Raw genomic sequence first — 21,193 nt, 5'->3', positions numbered from 1 at the left:
TAATAATAAAATAAGAGAAAATTTATTTAAATATAAATAGTAATATAATAGAAAAGAGAATTTAATAACGTAATGGGATAAGACCTAATTATTATTTTATTATTATTGTTTGTATATCATAAAATAATTTTATCGAAATAATTCTCATCCGTTAAAAAACATCTGTCTTTTATATTGCAGCTGCTTTGATCGATTACGAACAAAATCTATTTTGAATAAAAAAATTATAAATAAAATATTATTTTGATATATTTTTTTAAAAGGATGCTTTTTAATAATAATAATAATAAATTTGAACAAAATTAGTGTTTAGAATCCCATAAATCAATGCAAAAGATCCAGATTTGACCATCAAATCCCTCTCAATCTAATGAACAGTCGAGATTTAGAAAAAAAAACAAACAAATCTCACGGCTGGATGAATAAAGATCACCCTCCACATGCATGAAGGAACTCTTCCCCTTCCATTCAGCTTCTCCACTCTCCACCGCCAGCTCAAGTAAACAACCGCCGCCTCCGCCGCCATGAGTGCCATGAAGTTCTGCCGCGAATGGTGAGCTCTTCCACTTCCTTCCTCCTCTTCTACTTCATCACCATCTTCCAAAACCCTAATTTTTTTCCTTTCTCGCGCTTGTTTTTCTCAGCAACAACATTCTTTATCCGAGGGAAGACAGAGAGCAAAAGATTCTTCTCTTTGCCTGTCGCAACTGCGATCACCAGGTTTCTCTCGCCTTTCTTCAAGCTTAATCTTTTAGGTTTGTTCCAGTAATTAGGGGTGGAAGATTTGAGATTTTGGGTGTGAATTTAGGGTTTTGGTCTAGATTAAGTTACTGAAAGAATTGCTGTTGAGAACTTGTTCCAGTTATTTTGATCTAAGGAATACATAGGAGATAAGAGGATAAATAGTGAAGCACTCTTCTACCTTTGAGCTCGAGTGTTGAGCCCGATCAATAACGTTTGCATACCTTTGTTACCTTTTTTGAGGTCTAAATTAGCTAGCGAGACGCGGGATAAGCTTCATTGTTGGGAGGGATGAATGATTTGCTTAGTGATCAAGGAGGTATAGGTGGAAGAAGGAGAAGCTTGTTCGTGTGTGAGAGATAATCAAAATCACCAACAAAGGCCCAATAAGATGATGGGAGATGAGCTTTGTTGATGAGGATCTATCCTTAGTGATAAAGGAGGTTAGGGTGGAGGAGGGATCAAAGTCGAGTAATGAGTTGATTGGGGATAAGCTTCGTCACGAGAGGAAACCAACTTGGATCAATAGCTAAGGCCCCTAAGTTATCATTTTGGCGATAAAAGGAGGTGATGCTAGTGAAGCCTCACTGCAATTAGCCCATTCTGGAGACACTTCCATTTTTCTGAGAGGTAGGGGTGAGTATTGATTCAAAACCGAGCCACAATTGATTAAACCAAACTCTTTTGGACAAACCGAACCGACCGAAATTTATCATCAAAACCGAACAAACTGAACTGATAAAATCAATTAATTTGGTCGGTTACCAAATTGACCGATCAATCAACTGATATTAGATAATTAAATCAGTATTATTTATCAGTAGAATTGCGGAGTTATGTAGTCCGATTCAGGTATATCAGTCAAATTACTACGATGTTTCAATTTAGTCGGTTAAACTGATTTATGAAATTTAAAACTGAAACTGAACTGCATAAATTAAGAAAACCAATATTTAAAAAAAATTGAATTTCCGTATTAACCAAACTGAACTTCAAATTCAGTCGGTTAATTCAGTTTAATCGATTTATTGCTCACCCCTACCAGGAGGTCCTGCATGAGTAGAGATACCTAGGGAATAGTGTTGGTGCCTTCGTTGTTTCATTTAGTTGCTTCGTGGATAATACTGATTTTATTATGTTCATTCATGATAATTTTTAAGCTTGTTATGTCTTGCCCAGTTACATAAGTCATGTAGATCTCGGATTGAAAAATGAGCAACTCTTTGAAATGTTTCTCTTCCATGGAAGATTATGTTGAAGTTGTAAGGGAGATCTTGAGTCGACTCATTATGTATCGGCTATTCTCAATGTTATCTTCCTTTTTCTTTCTTGATTCTGTGTTCACATAAACTCAGGAGTGATTTCTGTTGTTTCGAAATGTATATCGACTTATTTGGTGAATTCCTCTCCTCCGACACCTCACATTCTTCTTGTTTTGTAGAAATAGTCAATCAAATTAGAAAGCTAACAGGAATTAGTTAAGAAAACAGAAATGAGGTAGGACTCATTGACGAGTGTTTGATTTATGTCCTTTAGTGAAATCTCATTGAATGCGGGCTAGTGTGATCGGCTCCTAACAGTACTTGGAATAGTATCTTCTGCTCGCACACTTGAAAAACTTGATAAATCTCTTACAAGTGAAATTTTGTGACAAAACAAAGAACCAATACTATATATCTCTTTCGTTGTTGAGGAACAAAACCTACTAAATAAAGTGGAATTTCGCAAATGTCGGAGAGGAACAAAGAATAAATACTACAATATATTTTTTAACCGACTTGGTACATTTCATTGAATTGTTGGTTCTTTAAAAGAACTATAGGACAAACTACTACTCTGTGTCTGCACAACACCATATCGATGCCGGGTCTCTTTACTTTTTATCTTTAGGTTGTTTTCCACTGTGAAATATACTTGCTTACAATGTTACTCAGGAGGTTGCCGATAACAACTGCGTATATCGGAATGTGATAGCTCACGAGGTAGGCGAACAAACACAGATTTTGCAGGATGTGGCCGCTGACCCTACTCTTCCGCGTACCAAGGCCGTCAAGTGTGCCGTATGTGGTCATCCAGAGGCTGTTTTCTTCCAGGTATTTTGATTTACAAGCTCCTCTTAGCGACTCATCTTCAGACAGTAAGCAAATGCGAGTTCTGTTTCAGCTACTGACATGCAAACTTAAACTTTCAACATTGGAATAAATAGATTTCAGTCGCGACATATCGAATAAATGGCTTTTGCAAACCGATTTTTGCAGGCTACGAGTAGGGGAGAGGAAGGGATGACCCTCTTCTTCGTCTGTTGCAATCCGAGTTGTGGCTATCGATGGAGAGACTGATCGAATTGATGTCGATATCGAGTTAACTTATTGATTTTCCTCCCTCTTGATTGGATTTAAGAATAAAGAGAGTGTGAATTTGTTCGAACTAAATGGTTTGAATTGGGCTTTGCAAATTATGTTGTTCAAACTTATTTGAAGTTAGATTGATGAGGAAGTGAATGGATACTCTTTATGTTTTTACGATATATATATTTAAAATAGTAATAATTGGTTATTAGTTGGTGTTATTTTTTTTAAAAAAAATATGATGATTATTGTTTTATAGAAAATAATTTTTCTTTTAAAAAATAGAAGTTAGTAATTTTTAAATTTTGTTCTTATTTTGAGATATTAATTAAAATCGTTTAAAAAATATCAATCATTTTACTTCTTACTTAAATATAACTCACCCGAAATATATTTTTGTAGTAACTCTTAAAATACACTCGCATATTGCCAGAATGTTCCTCTTTCTCTATAAAAGGCCCGTTTATGGCCTCTTATCACCGCCTACCACTACGCCTCTCACCTTGCGATCGAGCGATCTGTCGTTTTCTTTCCTCAGATAAGGCTCCTCATTTCTCTCCTTTTCCCTTTTTTTCTCTTCCTTATTTTTCCCAAATGTTGGCAAGTTTTCTGTTGAATCCTGTTTTTCTTTGCAAATCAAGCGCCAAATCTGATCTTCTGGGGTTGATTTTGTTTTCGAGGTGGTACCTGAGGTGCAAAATATGATCTTGCCGGCATTTGGCGCTTTTTCTTTGATTATTCGGCATTATTCATCTACTTCCTGTTAGATTGCGGTTGAATCCAGGTTTTCTTTGCAAATCTATCCACAAATCTGATCTTTTAGGCTTGATTTCGTTTGCGAGGTGGTCTCTGAGTTGCAAAATCTGATATCGCCGGCATTTGTTGCTTTTCTTGGGTTATTCAGCATTATTCTGCTACTTCCTGTTAGCTTTTGGTTGAATCCATTTTTCCCTTTGGAGATCTATCCCCAAATCTGATCTTTTAGGGTTGATTTCCTTTTTGAGGCGGCGCTAAATCCGATCTTATCTTGCCTCGCCCTCGCTGTTCTTCAATATTTGTATGTCATCTCATTAAAATTTAGCCGGCTTAATCTCGATGTTTTGTCGCTCGATTGAGCAGAAAACCATCATCTAGCCCCATATGAATCTCGCTGTTCTTCGGATCTGCTTCCTCCAGTCCTTCTCAGTGGTGTTCCTCTTCTGGTTTTACGTCTTCTCATGAAGTAGATCTCGTTGTTTGTTACACACATTGAAGGGGGAAAAAATCCGATTTTTTCCGTTCTAATTGTTAATCCTTTGAGTGCTAACTAAACCCCTCGTGAAAAACCATGCCTTGCTCGCCGGTCCATCAAGATTTGAGCTCTGGAGATTCCTCTGTACAGCTTGTCATCGATGAGAGGAAGAGAAAGAGGATGCTCTCGAACAGGGAGTCCGCAAGGCGATCTCGAATGAAGAAGCAGCAGAAATTGGAAGATCTGGTGAAGGAAGTGGCCGCTATCAAAAGCCAAAACAGCAAGGCTGAGGTGCAGATCAATGTAGTGACCCAACATTTTGAGAAGGTGGATGCAGAGAACGCCACCCTCAGGGCTCAAATAAGCGAGCTAATAGAGAGGCTACGGTCGACGAACTCATTGCTTCGGATCTTTCAGGAAGTCTGCGGGGTTTCCATGGACATTCCTGAGATGCCCGAAACATTGACTAAGCCTTGGCAGTTGCCTTGCTCGGTCTCTACTGCAGCCGACACATTTCGAGACTGAACCAGTGTAGTGTATCACCACAGTTTGCCTCCATTCAAGTCTTCTAGTTGCTTAGAAGTGTGCTATAAATCCTCACCTGTTATCTTTAGCAGAAGTCTGTCTCCATACTTTAGACTTCTATTTCAGAACTTGTCGTGTGGTATTCCAGTGTGTCCCCGTTGGTCTGCTTCGGTATCATAGTCCTGTTCCATAGTTAGTCGCCACCCTTTAAATTTGTATTGAGCTTGCTGTTTGGTGTTTTGTCCTGTGTTGTGCATTAGTGTCTATCATGCTTTCTTATGCCCATGTGCATACCTTGTACACCATAAACAATCCTTAAGCCTTGTGGTTTATTTTCGAAGCACAATTCAATTCGGAATCAGTCCTCCGCAGATTAGACTAGTGTTTCGGAGCTTTGTCTGTCAGCTTACACTTATTTCATCGTGTCTAGTCATAACCAAGTGTGCTATTCATGTTCTAGTTGTGTGTGGACTTTTGCCATGTAGTAAATGTCTGAAACTGCTGTGAATGACTGTTTAATGTGATAATGTAATTGATGTTTGGCAATTAGGGTTTGGCTCTTGTTTGTGTATAAGCTTTGTATGTTTCTTGCTAGTTGTTTTTCTTGATCAACTAATAGTTTTCATCTTTGAGTTTCATCCTTGCGGAGAAAGGATTGACAGAAGGAAATGCTACTGTCTTCCTTGTGCTATTCAATATGATTTACTTATCGAAAGTCCTCTCAAAGAAGGAAAGTATTGTCTTAAAGTATAAATTTTTCTAGATCAAAATGTGCGTATTAGAATCCATCTACAACAAGTTGATAATGCACGAGTGTATGGCATTGTTGTTACTACATAAGAATATCAAATATTCGCTCTTAAGTATTTGTGCTCGAGTGTCGATGTATTTGATAAAGAAAGAGTTTAAATGTATCTTTAATTTTAATTTTTTTTCTTCTAAATATAGTATTTCGATAGTCAGATTAAGATAATTGACATTATATATGATGGTAAAGGAATAGGGCAACTTTTTGTATGATTTGGCTGCGGATAACTCTTCCATACCGTATTAGTCCATAATTTTTTAGGACTCGATTTTCTGAACATACGCCTTAGCCGCTGAGACCATAGAGGTGCACTACAATTGACTCTAACTAACATTTCACTCGCAATATAAGTCTCACCTATCCTCAGATGAGAGAAAGAAAGCACAAAGGAGAGAAGAGTTTATCCAAAAGAGTTCGACTTCAACCCTCTCGTGCTTCATTTAGCACTCATGAGCAATGAAAGAGAGTAATAGAACCACTACAAGGGTGACTTCAAAACAAGCCTCAACTATTCGTTTCAAACTCGTGTGGCAATCGAGTCGATATGGTTCAAGACAAAAACTCCATAGTGTGTTAACTAATTTGGAACGTGATCGGCACAATTTCTTTCGAAAGTAATTGTACGACTACCAAGTTGTAACTTGGTAGACACAACTTTATACACAAGGGATAATAACCCCACGACAATCTACCACAGATTTGAAAGAATTAATCGAATTTAAATTACACCGAATTAAATTAATTTATTTGTCAAAATAACCTAAATAGATAATCTCAAACTGTCAACGAAAATTGATTTCTATCAAGTGTTGAATGCAGATTGCACAGTGACCGAGCGAGCAAAGTGACTGAACAAGTAGAGCGAGCCATGAGACAGAATAGACAAGTGGCAGAGCTGACAGATCGACCGAGTGAACAGAGTGAGCGAGATCACAATATCTAGACAAGCAGTACAACAGTATGGTTGATCAGGCTGAGTGGAGCAGAGCAATCAAGTGAGCAGGGCGGCAAGTTGCAGATCAGACTGAGTGACCGACCGGGTAGTACTGTCGAACGGGTAGAGCAGGCCGAGTGGCTGACCCAGTAGAGCAGTTTAACAGTAGAAGACAGAGCGACCTAAAAGCATAGCAACCCGAGTGGATAGAGTGACCGAGTGGATAAAATGGTCGAGCGAGGGACACGGAGCGAGATCTACGATGGACATAATTTCCTTGAAACAATTTGCCCATCTCCGACTGTGCTTCGAGATTTTTTCAGTTCGTCTATTTCTCATGATACAATAGTTAACTGATTGTGAGGTACTACTCTCACGGGTATGCTGTTGACCGCTAACTGTGTCCGGCTAAGTATCGTCCCGTATCTAAAAGAGCTTGAGTTTGCATACTTAGCCATACCAGGTCCAAAGATTTAATCTGCTTAGGTAGATGCGATGGATCTACTTGATCCGGAGTGCGTTCTATTTGTCTGAATTTGCCACAAGACTTTAACTAGCAAAGCATAGAGCGATTTTGATTCTTAATATCTACTTTGATCCTTAATATCTTGTTTACTAATCATACAGCTAACAGCTTACTTGACATAAAATTAAAGAGAGGATAGATATAGTTCGAATCTTAGTTGAATCTTAGTTATGGTATACAGTAGATGATTTTCTCTCTAATAAGACGTAGATGTAATAACCTTGACCGTCCTTCATTAACACTTCCCTTCCGATTTATTTTGATAATCAGTGAATTCAATAATTGATGCTAACTAAAAAAATTTAGAAAGGATAGGTATAAATTTTGGTCGCGAATCAAATTGTCTCTTGTTTTTTTCATTCAAAACAATGGATTTTCTTTCCCTGTACTCAAGGATCACGTCTTAGGTTGGAAAATGTGAAAGAAAGAGGGAAACAGCTCTGATCGGCGTGACAATTGTAACTCATAGCAGCCGTTCTGGATCTGCCAACTGCCATTGCCCATTTCGGAACTTTCTTGCAAACCAACAACATCCAACAACGAGGTCGCGAACTCGCTCGCAGACCATGATCTAGCCGCGAGCTCACAAAGGGTAAACAGATCATAATCCACGACTAGAACAATTTCATAGCAAGAAGAAGAAGAAGAAGGAAACTAACACGAGGAGGAAGAGATCTTTTATAATATTTTTGTATGAAGATCCATGAATGACCGTTGGATGCGAGAGGAACAGACCTCGACCGTTAATTTACTGATGAAATCACTTGTTTTCAAATTCATTTAAATGGATCTTCAAAGAGCCTCGTTTCGTAACTGGAAGAGAGACGGACAGTTGCCATTCGAGGGAAATCCCAAAACCCTAGACTTCTCCGTTCGATCCATCGCTGGAGATACTGGACTCCGATCGGAGGACCACGATGACGCTACGGCCCGGGAATCAGGCCACGGCGCGGAGGAAGTCGTACAAGGCCGGAGTGGACGTCGTCGTGGGGTGGCGGCGGCGGGAGCGGAACCTGGTGGAGATCAGGAAGGTCAAGCGAGAGGACATCCTCGTCAAGAAGAGGAGGCCGGAGCGCGTACAGGCCTCTCATCACGCGTCGAACGAGTCTCCCGCGCTCGCTTCGGCGTGGGTCGACACTAAGGTGCTCTCGAGCTTGGTTTGATGTGATTATAGTTTGATCTTGATTTTCTTACACAGCTCAAGAATTCTAGCCTCGTCTTATTATCTGTCCCCTTCAAATCCTCTCCTCATAGCCGTTCGCCATTTTTCTAGTGTAATGACCGATCTTTGCTCGTATCCTTCTGAATTTCTTCTAGCTTAACTATCTATCTACAGAAGTTCACTAAACGATTGTACTGAACTGACAAACTATACCTGGGTTGGTGAATGATGGGATATGTTGCTGGAACGTACAGGACGATAATGTGAGAAGGATGAGGAGATGCATGATTTTACAGTGGCTTCTTGTTGAGACACATGGTTCTTTTATGCATACACCACATAGCAAGAGTAGTTTTCTTTGGAGGCATTACAAGCACATAACAAGAGTTGTTTTCTTTTATGCATAAACCACATGCATTCTTGGTCTGGATTATCTCTAGTTAATAGAAACCTGAAATCTTGGTGATACTTGTTGCTAGCCTATAGCAGTACCAAGACAGTGCCATACTACATGAATCTACCAAAAGATTGTGTTGACTGGTATTTGAGTCAGTAATTGGCTGGTTTCTAAGTGTTACTACTCCTCAATTTTTTGAGGTTGATTTCATTGAATTAATCGATAAAATCTAGTAGGAGGGTAGGTGTCTCTCTTCTACTAACTCATAAGTGAGCATTATAAGTGAAGATATTTTGTTTTTACTAGTTAATAGTTGATTGATATTTTCCACGAATTTGAGAAGCTTGTTAGGAGAATCTTCTGGCAATAAGTTTGTATGTAGATCAAAACTTTCATGCTAAACTTGTGTGATTACTAGATGAAATCATACTTGTTAACTGATATTTGATTGGAACAACTCAAGTGCCCAGCCAAAAAGTTTTGTTTCTATTCTAAGATAGATATATGTTCTCCATGCTAGTCGGAAAACCTGCAAAGAATAACTCAGGAAGTGTGGTCTGAAAATCCCACCGCGCAATTAGAAGCAACTAGTGAATTCAGGATGATGCTATCATTGGGTATGATTCTTATTTCTATTGAAACAATTTTAGTTGAAATTTGCATGATTGCATGAATTAAGAAACAAGCAAGGTTATCCATATTTCTTGAACTTCTTGTAGAACACAGCCCTCCAATTAAAGAAGTCATTGAGGCTGGTGTTGTTCCACGTTTTGTGGAATTTCTTTCACGATATGATAATCCGCCATTGCAGGTGATTTCTGTAGGGCATAATATTTTTATTTTTGTAAGGAGAAAGCCTTGTGATGTTGACCAAAAAGCTTAATGTTGTCTTCCCTTTGTAGCTTGAGGCTACTTGGGTACTAACCAATATAGCTTCTGGAACCTCCGAGCATACACAAGTCGTCATCGAAAATGGTGCAATTCCAATGTTAATACAGCTTCTCAATTCTCCAATAGAGGATCTTAGAGAGCAGGTTCATGCTATCTTTGCTAGCCTTTGCGATTATTTCTGACCTTTTTGAATCTTAAATCATATTATCATTCAAAAATATTTAACAATATTCCTTTTTATTCTAAATTCAACAGGCGGTGTGGGCACTTGCTAACATAGCTGGTGATTCAACAAGTGCTAGGGATCTTATTCTTACTCATGGAGGGCTCCTATCTTTAGTGACCCTATTCAACGAACATTCTAAAATGTCGTTGCTAAGAATTGCCACATGGACATTATCCAATTTATGCTGTGGGATTCCACCTGCAGCACTGGAACATGTGAGAAATTTTCCTTGATGTCTCAATGCGTAGGTTCTTGAGTATCATCGTACATACCTCATAGTTCTTCTTTTGGTGTCTTTGTTAGACAAAACCAGCTATTCAGATACTTCAGCACCTTATGTTTTCATCGGATGAAAGTATTATAGTATCTGCCTGTCGAACCTTGGGTAGCATTGCTGATGGGACAAGTGAAAAAATTCAAGCTGTCATAGAGGCAGATGTTTGTCCTCGACTAGTGGATCTTTTGTCGTAAAACATTCTTGCCCACAATTTTTTTTTTTGTCAATCCTGTTATGTTTTCATTTAGCCTTAACAATAAGCTCCATGCTGTATACATCCTGCAGGCATCCATCATATCAAGTTGTTGACTTTGCACTTAGGGCAATCGGCAATATCATTATAGGAGATGATCTGCAAACTCAGGTGAATGTTAATTTTTGGATTTACTATACGAAAACTGACCTAGGTTTCAATTTAATTTAACGAATCACGGTCCTATACTTTCTTATACTACCGATGATTGTTGGCTATAGAGAATGTCTACCGATTTTAATGTTGAAAATACGTTTTTATCGAATTCACAGGTTGTTATTTATCGAATTCACAGGTTGTTATAGATAAGGGCGCTCTTCCTTTCTTGTTCCAACTTCTTTCAGAAAATAACAGAAAGAACATTAAATGGGAAATTTGCTGGGTCATTTCCAACATCACAGCAGGGAATCAAGCTCAAATTCAGGTAAAAAGTTCACAGTACTATCGGTTATATAGTAACCTTTAAACTCTATTGTAACCTTTAAAAAAAATTCAAATGTATCGCAACATTTTATCAAATCTATCCCTTTGCGTTCTGTTGGTATATTGTATTGTTTCAGAATAGTTTGTTTGATTATTAAATTATCTTTCAATTACCATAGGCCGTTATCGATGCAAATATTATCGGTCCTCTAGTTCATCTATTGCGACATGCGGAATTTGACATCAAGAAAGAGGCTGCATGGGCTTTATCAAATGCGACTAATAGGGGTTCTAATCTTCAAATTCAGTAAGCTTATAGTACACCAAGTTTTTCACTATATTTTTGTTCGTCTTTTCACTTTAAGACAAATTTACTTTTGCAAGTGAATAGAGTTACTGCAAAGATCTTACAGATTCACCACAATGCATTTTAAAAGTTTGAGACAAAATCTTGCAGGTATTTGGTGAGTCAGGGGTGCATCGAGGTTTTATGTAATCTTCTTGTCTGTCCAGACCCCCAAATTGTGATGGTATGCCTTCAAGGACTCGATAATATACTCAAGGCTGGAGCGATGGAGAAGGGGCTCGATAAATGTGGACTAAATCGGTATGCTCAGTTCATTGATGAATGCGAGGGATTAGAAAAGATTGAGGATCTGCAGCAGCATGAAAACAGTCAGATATATGCGAAGGCTGTTAGGATGCTCGAGAAGTATTGGGTTGAAGAAGAAGAAGAAGAAGAAGAAGAAGCACAGGATGCACAAGGCGCCATCGAACGTGCTGAACCTTCATCCGAGTTCCAAGACGAACAATCTAGTCTCACTTCGACCGAGCGCTTATAACCAGAGGTGCATGTGGTAAACCGAAGGCCTATATAGGTTGGCAATTTTGCATTTTCAACCGGAACAAAATCAGTTCTATTTTGCTTGTCATTGATTCAACTGAACCGACTTATTGCATAAAACCATTGAAGTTTTAGCTACATCAAACCAGAACAAAATCGGTTCAATTGAAGACTAATTCTGTGTTGTATGTAGATCATGCTAATATTGTGTACATAAACCAGATTTTTTTTTTTTGTGTAGCAACGTTTTTCTGAAATGTAATTAGCTAGTGATTTCTTGAGGTAGTCCAAATTCTTTTTTTTTAAGAATTTATTTATTTTCATATTTTATGAATCAGAAAGCTATTTTGCATCACTGATGCAAAATTTTGGAGTTTATCTTGATACAAAAATCTACAGCTGAAATTTATAATACATGATTTAATAATAATAATTATTATTATTATTGTTATTTTGATAATTTAAATGTTAGGATTTTATTCAATTAATTTTAAAAGTAGATTTTTTTTTTCTTTGATTCACTTATTTGATAAATTCAAAATATAATTTATATACATTTAAAGGCCTAAATTTAAAATATAATTTATATACATTTAAAGGCCTAATCTTAAAATATTAATTCTTATTAAGGCCGAGTTTTAAAATATTAATTTCTATTAATATTTGATAAATAATAGCCAAATGCAACTTCAACAAAAATAAAAGGATGGATGTTGGTTGTCTTCTCCACAATTTTTTTTTTTTTAATCAGAGATGACTTGTTTCAGTCATGCAGAATTAGCTGGTAGCTGAGTACCTTAAGGAAAGATCTAACAGTCAAGCATAGAGAAAAGTTAAAATGCTACCAAATCAGATCAATGAAAATAAAAAAAAAAAAAAAAGTTTCCTTTAAACACCTGAACTACCAAATTTCCTTTAATTTACCACCAACTCCATTTTGTAGATCCTCTCTTTGGTCATTTAGTCAACAACTTCAAGAAGAATAAATCACTAAGAGAGTTGTGTCACAATGGATAAAGAAGAAGTGAGTCACAATCCATTCTATTCAACAAGACCATCATTTTAGAGAAACTCTAGTACTTGATAGATATATATATATGAGGATTAATTTATTAGACAAAAATATGAAGAAACTTCAAATTTATCAAACCACCAATTAGGTGTAAGTAAAAAATCAATTAAACCAAATTTATTTTTTTTTAAAAAATCCTGATTATTTCAATTTATTCAGTTCAATTGAATTTTAGAATTAAAAAATTGATCAAATCAATTAAATCAAATAATATAGACGACTCTATTGTAAATAGTTAACTAATGTTGCTAGATCATTATTAAAAAAATTCCTAAAGTCTTGATTTCTAACTCGAGTGCCCAATAGCATCCAATAACAGTCGACTTGAGTATCATCAACTACTACTAAAGATCAATTAATTAGAACATCCATTGAATTAATCAATTTTTTAATTTGTTAGACTTCGATTTAATCGATTGGGTTATTAACCAATTCCTCACCCTAAAATCCAACCACTGAACTGAAATGTGTAAACCCGAGTTAATAGTAGCTCTCTTTGTATAAGCTTACATGACCCCTTCATTAGCCCGGAAATAGAAGTTGATGTAAACTCTCGATTCCTAATTGTTGTAATAAGACACTCACAAAGCTTGAAATTATAGTAATTGTTAGGTCAACAACCATTGACTTGGAGTGCCTTGAACCACCAAAAGGAATTCCACATGATCCACCAAAATTGTCTTGCAAGAACAAGCCAATCACCAAATGCAATAGGGAGAAAGAAAGAACAAAAAAAAAAGTTCAGGTATGCTATTTAAGAGTATAAATAGCTGGATGCGTCTAAGGAATTGAGATGTGTCGTAGAGCGAATGGCATCCATTCTTCTGTTCTTTAAAGCTCTGGTAAAAAGGGATGATCGTGAAATACTTACTGTTTTTGAAGCATCCCGTGATGTCGAGTGCAAAGCAGCACAAAAAAATGCAACAGTTACTGTGAGTCGGGCGGTTGGTCGAGCAGTCAGGAAGGGATGCTACTACTATTCTGATGGCGATCATGGCAATGACAGAGATTGCATCAACAAATGGAGGATTGCTGAGGGCTTCATTTAGTGTTGTAGCACTATCGAATAGAATTTGCGCCGAAGCAATTCATGTATGGGAAATGTAGCTCATCTGATTTCTGAATTCCACGATTTATTATTTGTTCTCGACTAGATTTGCGAGTAGATTGTGATGGCAACACAAGGAATCAATTTTTCTAGACAAGATAAACTTCTTTTTTATACCTTTGTAAATAAATCAATCCTCTTGTGTGTTGTTCTTTCTAGGATTAACTGAACTAGAGTGTCTTCAATAAAAAAAAATGTACCAGTCTAAGAGATGATCTATGATTTAGCTGCAAGGCAAGAACACTTGATTCGCAAATTCTTGCTCAAACCACAGGATCTTCATCAGATGTTAATATTGCTGCTGCCAGAAATCTTTTCCTGATGCATCTTCCTCTAGTCATAATGGGAGCCAAAGTGAACTGAAATTCAAACTTGATCCTGTTTATTGTTTCTCCAAGTGTCACCAACGCACTACAATATTATTTGAGGTTGATATTGTTAATCTAGATGTTATGGAATTCGAGTTTGTTTGATTGTTTAAAGTTTTTATATTTTGAAGTTTGTTTAATTGATATAACAAACTTGTTTGTTAGTTTGAGAGCTTATTTATTTATTTACAAGTTTAATAAGAGTTTTATTAAAAAAATTGGTTTGTAAGCTTTACTTTTGGACATAATATATGAATAAGTTATAATATTTGTTCAGATTTATTCATTAAATTAATGAATTGTTCAAATTTAATTAACTTTATGTATATTAAACAAATATAAATAAACTCCTACCATATTCACAGTCCTATATGATCATTGATACCACCCGATAATAGTCTCTCTAGTGCACAACTTGCAACCTACAAAGCTAATAATCTGATAGGGTTTTAGAGTTTGGTTCCCTATAAAAGGTTGCTATGGTATGTGAAGTTGCGAACTTTAATTATTTTCATCTTCTACCTTCTTTATTTTATTCTTTCTAGCATCCTTGATGACTTGAGCAGCAGAGAGACCTCGTTGAAATGACTTTCAATGAGCCCTCTCATGTGTTAATCTATGTAGAAAGCATCATCATCGAGATCCAACAAAGTGACTAATTTTTGTCGCATCCATGGCATAGGTGCACATCGACAATCCTATATAGATCCCTTGGTGTTTACTTGCTTGATGAACATGAGAGCTTAACTAAAAAAACCATCCATTTAACTCTCTCCGATGATCATTCATGTGTGCCTCAAGCATCACCAAGCTTTAAACCTCAACACCAAGCCCTTGAACTCGCGAAGTCATGTTGAACCCTCGTCGCTCTTGGTTACCATGAGATTCAAGATATCCTTGATGTTTCATAAAGGGATGCAACTCTAATCTAATGGAAGATGAGAAGGAACTCAGACAGAGCACATACAAGCATTTTCAGCAGTCGTATTCGATCAGGATTTGATCCTCAGCCCCCGGTGCTAATAGCACGATCTAATCCAACCAAATCCGATGACTGAAAGTTGTCCTCTCCATATTGTTTACTTTAGGCAAGATCGTGTGCCTCAAAACAAGTGATTATGGAGAATAGTTTTGGTATTCTTCATGAGAATTTCAAGCACCTCAAAACAAATCATCCTACAGCTTTTACATCTGAACACGTTTAGTTTGTCAAAACATTCTCGATTTCAACATATAAAACTTATAATGCCACAGAAGCTTGTCCACGAGTCGTTTTTCCTGTCAGAGTTGCTAACCTTGCTCTTGCAGGGGAGAAAACCTTCAACAGGTTGTGGCCATTATCACTGGCATGGTTCAACCATGAGAATAGCGCGTCTGAAAGCTCTCGTCTTTTTCATCCAACTTTCTCTTCAAACTGATGCATTTTCCGATGGGGAAACGATTCAGTAAGTTGACATTTGGTTATGAGAATTTCATGTGAATAAATTGATGCGGAGCACATCCATCGAGCTACACTAGGATGATAAGTTTACCGCGCATTTAGTTCTTCCCTTGCATCAAGAGCCCCGACCTCCTCGTTTGACAAAATGTCGACAATGGGTTCATATAAATACCATTCTTTCCTTTTTCTGATTCAGGAGAAAAAAAGGATTTTATGAGGAAAACACAATCAAAAAGATTTATTCCATCGCACAGAGTATTCTTACCGAACAACACTTCCTTTACTGCCAAATAGCTTCCCTAAGTCCATAGTGATGCCCGCTTTACTGCCAAAACACAAAGCGATAAAGATATAAAAGAAAATGAAGTTCCATTTGTTTCTTCCACCATAAGAAAAAAAAAACCTGTTTGTGAGAGTATCTGATGCTCGTCGGCCCTTTTTCCCTATTCTGGTCTCTCTGGCTGAAGAAACTGATTGAGTTACAATCTGAACAATGACACATTTCAGAAAATCATCAGTTACAAGTTAGTCAAAAAGTAAATTATAAACGTTCAACATAATTTCACCAAAGTGGCTGCACTAATACTGACACTAAGATACTGGAAATTACATGCTAAATAAAGCCTTGCAACAAAAATATTGGAATCCCGTGCTTGTTTTAGAAGGGTTCGATAATGTTACATTAGGTTATTCGATGTGGAGCAGTGACTCCCGGCACTAAAAAAGCAAGTTCAGAATCATGAATGAAATGCACAAAGCAGAAATTCAAAAGGAAAAGACTGATTGAAGTGAATGAGTTTTAGTTTTCAGAATGAGAACAACCTAAAATGAGATGACTACTACAAGCGACACATTTCCAAATGCATCATTTGAAGCAATAGATTCTATATAAAGCAACTATTCCCTGCCTCACTACATAACATAGCAAAGTGAGTATTCATTAAACATGTTCGGGACACGTTTGCCTGAAATGGTAGATACCTGTCGCAGGTAGAGGACGCATTTGGAATTGCATAGTCACACAGGAACCCATATATAGATAATATATGGTTACATATTTGGAGATTTATCAGGTATGTTAAACTTAAATTGAGGGATATTCTGATTTTATTGGGCATTACCATTTTTTGAACTCGACTTCCATTCTTTTAGCCATATTTTATTTATCAAAGATTGAATTAGTTAATTAGAGGTTCAAATTGCTATTGTTTTAAATATTGAAGGTATCGAGATATGTTAACCTTGAGCTAAGTTTGGGTTTAGTCGGGAATCGCCAGATAGTGGCGAGACTTGTATGGATAGAATAGTAGCAACTATCATGAGAACGGATTTGGACGGACCAAACGATATGGGTATTAGGTAGCAAAAACTTTACGGGTACCCCATCTGACACCACCTCATAAAGGTGAACGCTAGTTATGAACTTCTTTAGCCTTGGCAAACAACCTAGGCACACACAATAAATTATTTTGCAATTGCAGATGGCCAAGTAACAACGAGCAAAATCTCAAGACAAGTCAGTCTCTCACTATTCAATTAAGCTGAAGTATAACAATGAAAGTTTCAAATTTACTTGGAAAATGAATGTTTCAATACATCAAAAGTCTCTCACAGGTTTCACCAAGGCAGTAGAGCAAAGAAGTTACCAAAACTCTTGCTTAGGGCTTAGGAAGCTACCTAGAGCCTTATGACTTATTTGCTTGCGTATATGAATAGGAGGGAGCAGTAAAACAAATGTTTTTGACAAGCATTTTTTTGTTCATTTGCCACCTCCATTCTCCTGTCATATTCGTCCACCAAGTAAACAAGCTATTAAGATCTACCTCAAGTTATTGCATCAGACATGCATTATTGACAGACAATAGCAAGTGGACAGTCGCAAATTAGAGGCATATTGATGCATAATACTCAATATAGAAGAAAATCAACAAGGCAATAGCAAGAGTAACGTGGAGACTAGATCGACAAATAAGAAATAAGAGCATGAAGCGACACAAATTAGACAAAAATACCATCATTTTATGTTGATTAACGAAAACAATATGGCTAGAACAGACAGCTAACCTCATAAAGCTGCTCCCTTATCGAAACTGCAATTGCTGGCTTTAAATATTAATTCAAAGAATTGTCAAGATTTAAGACAAAACCTAAAATCTTATCACATAAGAAATTCTCTCATAAGCATAGTCTTACTCCAACTTCCGGGTCTCCAATATCCATGTCTTTGCAGAAAGTTCGCGCAAACTCTTCAGGATCACTTTCTAAGTTGCTAATGTCCTAGGAAGTCATCCAAGTTCATGTTGGCAATACACGAAAACACTTTCTACAATTATGCTATTTTAGCAGTTATGGTTTATAAAATTTCTAACTTACCCACAAGAACTGATCTCTTATTACGGTGTTGTTAACACGTAGATCAATCTGTTAAATCATCACAAGATTGTCAAGAATAAGATAATATTCAGGCAACCTATATTAGATTTAAATCAGGTGAAGATTATTGTTTGAAGATTTATTTCAGGCATACCTTGATAGGCACAATTTTCTCCTTGATTTGCATTTCTTGACCTTCAAATGAATGGAATTCTGACAATTGGTTCTGTCACGACATGAAAAGTTGGAGAATTTCAGTACAATGAGAAAGGACTTTTAAAATTTCACATCAATATTGTTATTGTATTCGTTAAAATCAGGGCAACATTTCCTTTTCTCTGAAGAAAAATTAGGACCAGTTTAACACTCCCAAAACTTTATAAAGAGGAAAAAACATAGTGAAGAAAGATAAGCAGAGAATGAAACTAACAACAAGTTTCCATTGTCATTACTTGCTTTGTATTAGATATTGTATTGTCTTATGATCAAGTGACTTATTCTAGGCAACCATAAAATAAGGTCTAAAGCAAAGGAACTAATTCGCAATAGTGTATCGCTTACTTGAATGGATTGAGAAATATGCGCCACAAATGTTGATGGTAATTTGAGATCCTTCACAGTCCTTTTAGCAAAATTGGTCACTTCTGAATCAGGATCTGCAGAAGTAACATAAAAATTGTTGATTATACATACATCATAAACATTTCCAAATGCAATAAGCTATAAGTATGAAATACTCAGCGAGGAATGAGTCTATACATTTCACAGAAGCTCCAAGTGTTGTTTTAAATTTTCAACTAACACAATAAAGCATCAAATGAAAACTCAAACCTATCAGTTAAACCAGTTATTCAAGTAAAAAAACAGTTGTCACAAATTAGGAGTAATTTGACGAACTTTATTGCAATTTGCAATGAATTATTGATACGAACTTTGTAGATATAGATACAGCATATAAAAACTAGCTTCTGATATGCATAAATTATTGATCAGCAAAATTAGTCATAAAGTCATATAATTGAGTCAGCAACAGAACTTCATCCACTTCCATGATTTTTTATATTTGTTAAGGAACACCCTCCCTTTTCAGTTTCATCTGTTACTCATAATTGAAACTCGAGTATTTTAGCTGAAATTGATGTATTAAGGGTTATATTTTTTTTCTTTCATTTCTTAAGAACTATTCCTTTTGACCTGATATCTTCATTGCTTTTTCACTTTGTAAGTTTCCATATTCTCTATATCTACAGCAGAACATCGAAAGTCATAAACAAAAATAAAGTTGTAGTGAGGCAAGTAGAGAGTAGAATAATTACTCAGAACTTACTGATTCAGCAAGTGAAGAAAAACAAAGTTTTGTTATATCAATCATAAAGCAAAAAACAAAAAAATTGGCTTCTTTTAAGGTGGAGAAAATTTGCATGACACTCTATGACTATTAATCTTCGGTACAAGTTCAAAATCAACAGAAAGTGCATTATGACAGGAAGGCCCAAGAATTGCACGATAAGCAATAAGGATCGATCAAAGAGATGAAGTAGTCTTACAGAACAAATCATAAAAAATTTCAGCAAGCCCAAGCTAAATCAAAACCACAACGGCTACAAATGATTTCTATCACCAACATACTATACTTTGAATAGAGAGAAAAAAACTGCGGATTTAACGCATTGCAAAACAAAAATAGAAGCAGAATACCACTGGGATTCCAGGTGAAGGCATCCTTGAAGCGATTCCCATCGACATCAATATCCAACCGGATGGGCACAAGATTCTCCGCTGTTGGCCTGCAATTAAGAATCAGAAACAAACACATTACATCTCGTTCGATTCTCCATTAACAAACACAGCACACAGGAACAACAATCCTGAGCTTTAAGATTCGAACTTTAAAGGACAATGAAGCCAAAAGTGAAACCTTGTGACGAAATGACAAAATCCATCGCGATTTTACAAGAGACTCGAAGGAAGTAAGTGATAAATATCGGAAAGCAAAGGAAAATTGCGAGATCAAAGAATCGGTTAGAAATTACATCCTGAATTTGATGGAGGCTTTCGCAGCGCCTGGCGTGAAGAATCTCATCGCTTTTTTGCATCCTCTCACGATCTCTCACTTCTGCTTCAAAAATTGTCGCTTCTCATCGAGAAGGGATCGAACACCAGAACCCTTGTGGCAAGGGTTTCGGTTAAAATCTGGGCTGCCATACATTGGGCCGAAGTGGCCCAGTAAGCCGCAGATACACGGCCGAGTAGCCGACACACGCACAGTGACACACTGAGGAGCCCACGGCGAATGCTCCTGGTAAGAAATTGAATGATTTGGATGGTCCCACCCGTAAATAAGTACAGTCCATTTAAATTATCCAATCTCATATAAAATCATCCTATCCTTTGGTCCACAATTTATAAATAACAAGATCCGCTCTCTTGTCAAGAGGATCTATCATAGTCACTCCACCCAACCCGATCATTCCACGTGTCAAGACTCTTCCAATTTTTAAGAACATCCACAATAATACTAAATATTTCTCTCAAATATTTATAATGCCCATCCACATCATCAATCAAATGTCTCACTCCTCAAATATCCCAAATCTCACAATCAAATATCCCGTCAACCAAATATTTATAGGTCTTACCTACCAAATATCTTACTCTCAAATATCTCAAATTATATAATAAAATATCTTAATAAAGTAATCATTACCCTTTATGGGCCCACTTGCATGCCACCTATCATGAAATCATCGGTCATAAAGTTATGCCCAGTGATTTCTATTCATCTTTCAAAATATCCATCATAATGGGAGATATTTGAGAGGGAGATATTTGAAAAAATATCTCCTCCAAATATCCCCATTAGAGATGTCCTGACCAACAGTGGCCAAAGTTTTTAGCTTCTTTTTTGTTTGTTTTTTTCCGTGGCTATGCTCAAATTGAAGAAAGAGAGTATTCGGACCCTCCTAGAACATCCATAGTGGAAGCTTTTTCAAAGCTCTCACTGTGAACTGGCAGCAGGGAAAAACCTCCCTCCCATAGTGGAGGGAGGTTTTTCCCTTTAATAGAAGAAGCGGTTCCATGGTTACGGAGTCGCTTCTTCAACATTTTATTTTATATATATAATAGTAAAAAAAAATAGAACAACAGAACATTAGTCGTTGTATGGCGTTGAACAACGGTTAATTTTTAACCGTTGTTCAACGGTTATAATTTAATTTTTTTAATATATAAAAAAATCTATAAAT

General features: G+C 36.6%; 4 protein-coding genes across 5 annotated transcripts; 3 read left to right on the top strand and 1 right to left on the bottom strand.

Moving 5' to 3' along the window:
* The first annotated feature begins 408 nt into the window (after positions 1–408).
* Positions 409–3,270, top strand: LOC122056639 (DNA-directed RNA polymerases II, IV and V subunit 9A-like). The gene is made up of 4 exons (XM_042618684.1): positions 409–553; positions 645–720; positions 2,676–2,834; positions 3,000–3,270. The coding sequence occupies exons 1-4, from the start codon at positions 525–527 to the stop codon at positions 3,078–3,080; spliced, it is 345 nt and encodes a 114-aa protein (XP_042474618.1). The 5' UTR covers positions 409–524; the 3' UTR covers positions 3,081–3,270.
* Positions 3,271–3,559: 289 nt separating this feature from the next.
* LOC122056637 (bZIP transcription factor 53-like) lies at positions 3,560–5,394 on the top strand. The gene has a single exon (XM_042618683.1). The coding sequence runs from the start codon at positions 4,417–4,419 to the stop codon at positions 4,843–4,845; it is 429 nt and encodes a 142-aa protein (XP_042474617.1). The 5' UTR covers positions 3,560–4,416; the 3' UTR covers positions 4,846–5,394.
* Positions 5,395–7,896: 2,502 nt separating this feature from the next.
* On the top strand, positions 7,897–11,866 carry LOC122056636 (importin subunit alpha-1b-like). The gene is made up of 10 exons (XM_042618682.1): positions 7,897–8,255; positions 9,193–9,289; positions 9,392–9,483; positions 9,575–9,706; positions 9,819–10,004; positions 10,093–10,256; positions 10,352–10,430; positions 10,615–10,743; positions 10,922–11,049; positions 11,200–11,866. Exons 1-10 carry the CDS (start codon positions 8,031–8,033, stop codon positions 11,582–11,584), a joined length of 1,617 nt encoding a protein of 538 aa, XP_042474616.1. The 5' UTR covers positions 7,897–8,030; the 3' UTR covers positions 11,585–11,866.
* Positions 11,867–15,233: 3,367 nt separating this feature from the next.
* On the bottom strand, positions 15,234–20,138 carry LOC122056635 (chromatin structure-remodeling complex protein BSH-like). Of its 2 annotated transcripts, XM_042618680.1 has the most exons (11): positions 19,982–20,138; positions 19,647–19,735; positions 18,510–18,604; positions 18,103–18,174; positions 17,949–17,996; positions 17,769–17,852; positions 17,640–17,678; positions 15,979–16,061; positions 15,841–15,900; positions 15,667–15,762; positions 15,234–15,548 (listed from the first exon to the last, which is right to left on the bottom strand). In XM_042618680.1, the coding sequence occupies exons 1-11, from the start codon at positions 20,029–20,031 to the stop codon at positions 15,488–15,490; spliced, it is 777 nt and encodes a 258-aa protein (XP_042474614.1). In that variant the 5' UTR covers positions 20,032–20,138; the 3' UTR covers positions 15,234–15,487. The 2 variants fall into 2 exon arrangements, with proteins under 2 accessions (XP_042474614.1, XP_042474615.1); XM_042618681.1 differs by lacking the exon at positions 15,234–15,548 and having other exon boundaries at positions 15,663–15,762.
* Between the last annotated feature and the right edge of the window lie 1,055 nt (positions 20,139–21,193).

Source organism: Zingiber officinale, chromosome 3B (genome assembly GCF_018446385.1).
Source record: "Zingiber officinale cultivar Zhangliang chromosome 3B, Zo_v1.1, whole genome shotgun sequence".
Classification (NCBI taxonomy): Eukaryota; Viridiplantae; Streptophyta; class Magnoliopsida; order Zingiberales; family Zingiberaceae; genus Zingiber; species Zingiber officinale.
This window is presented reverse-complemented; position numbering and strand designations above follow the sequence as displayed.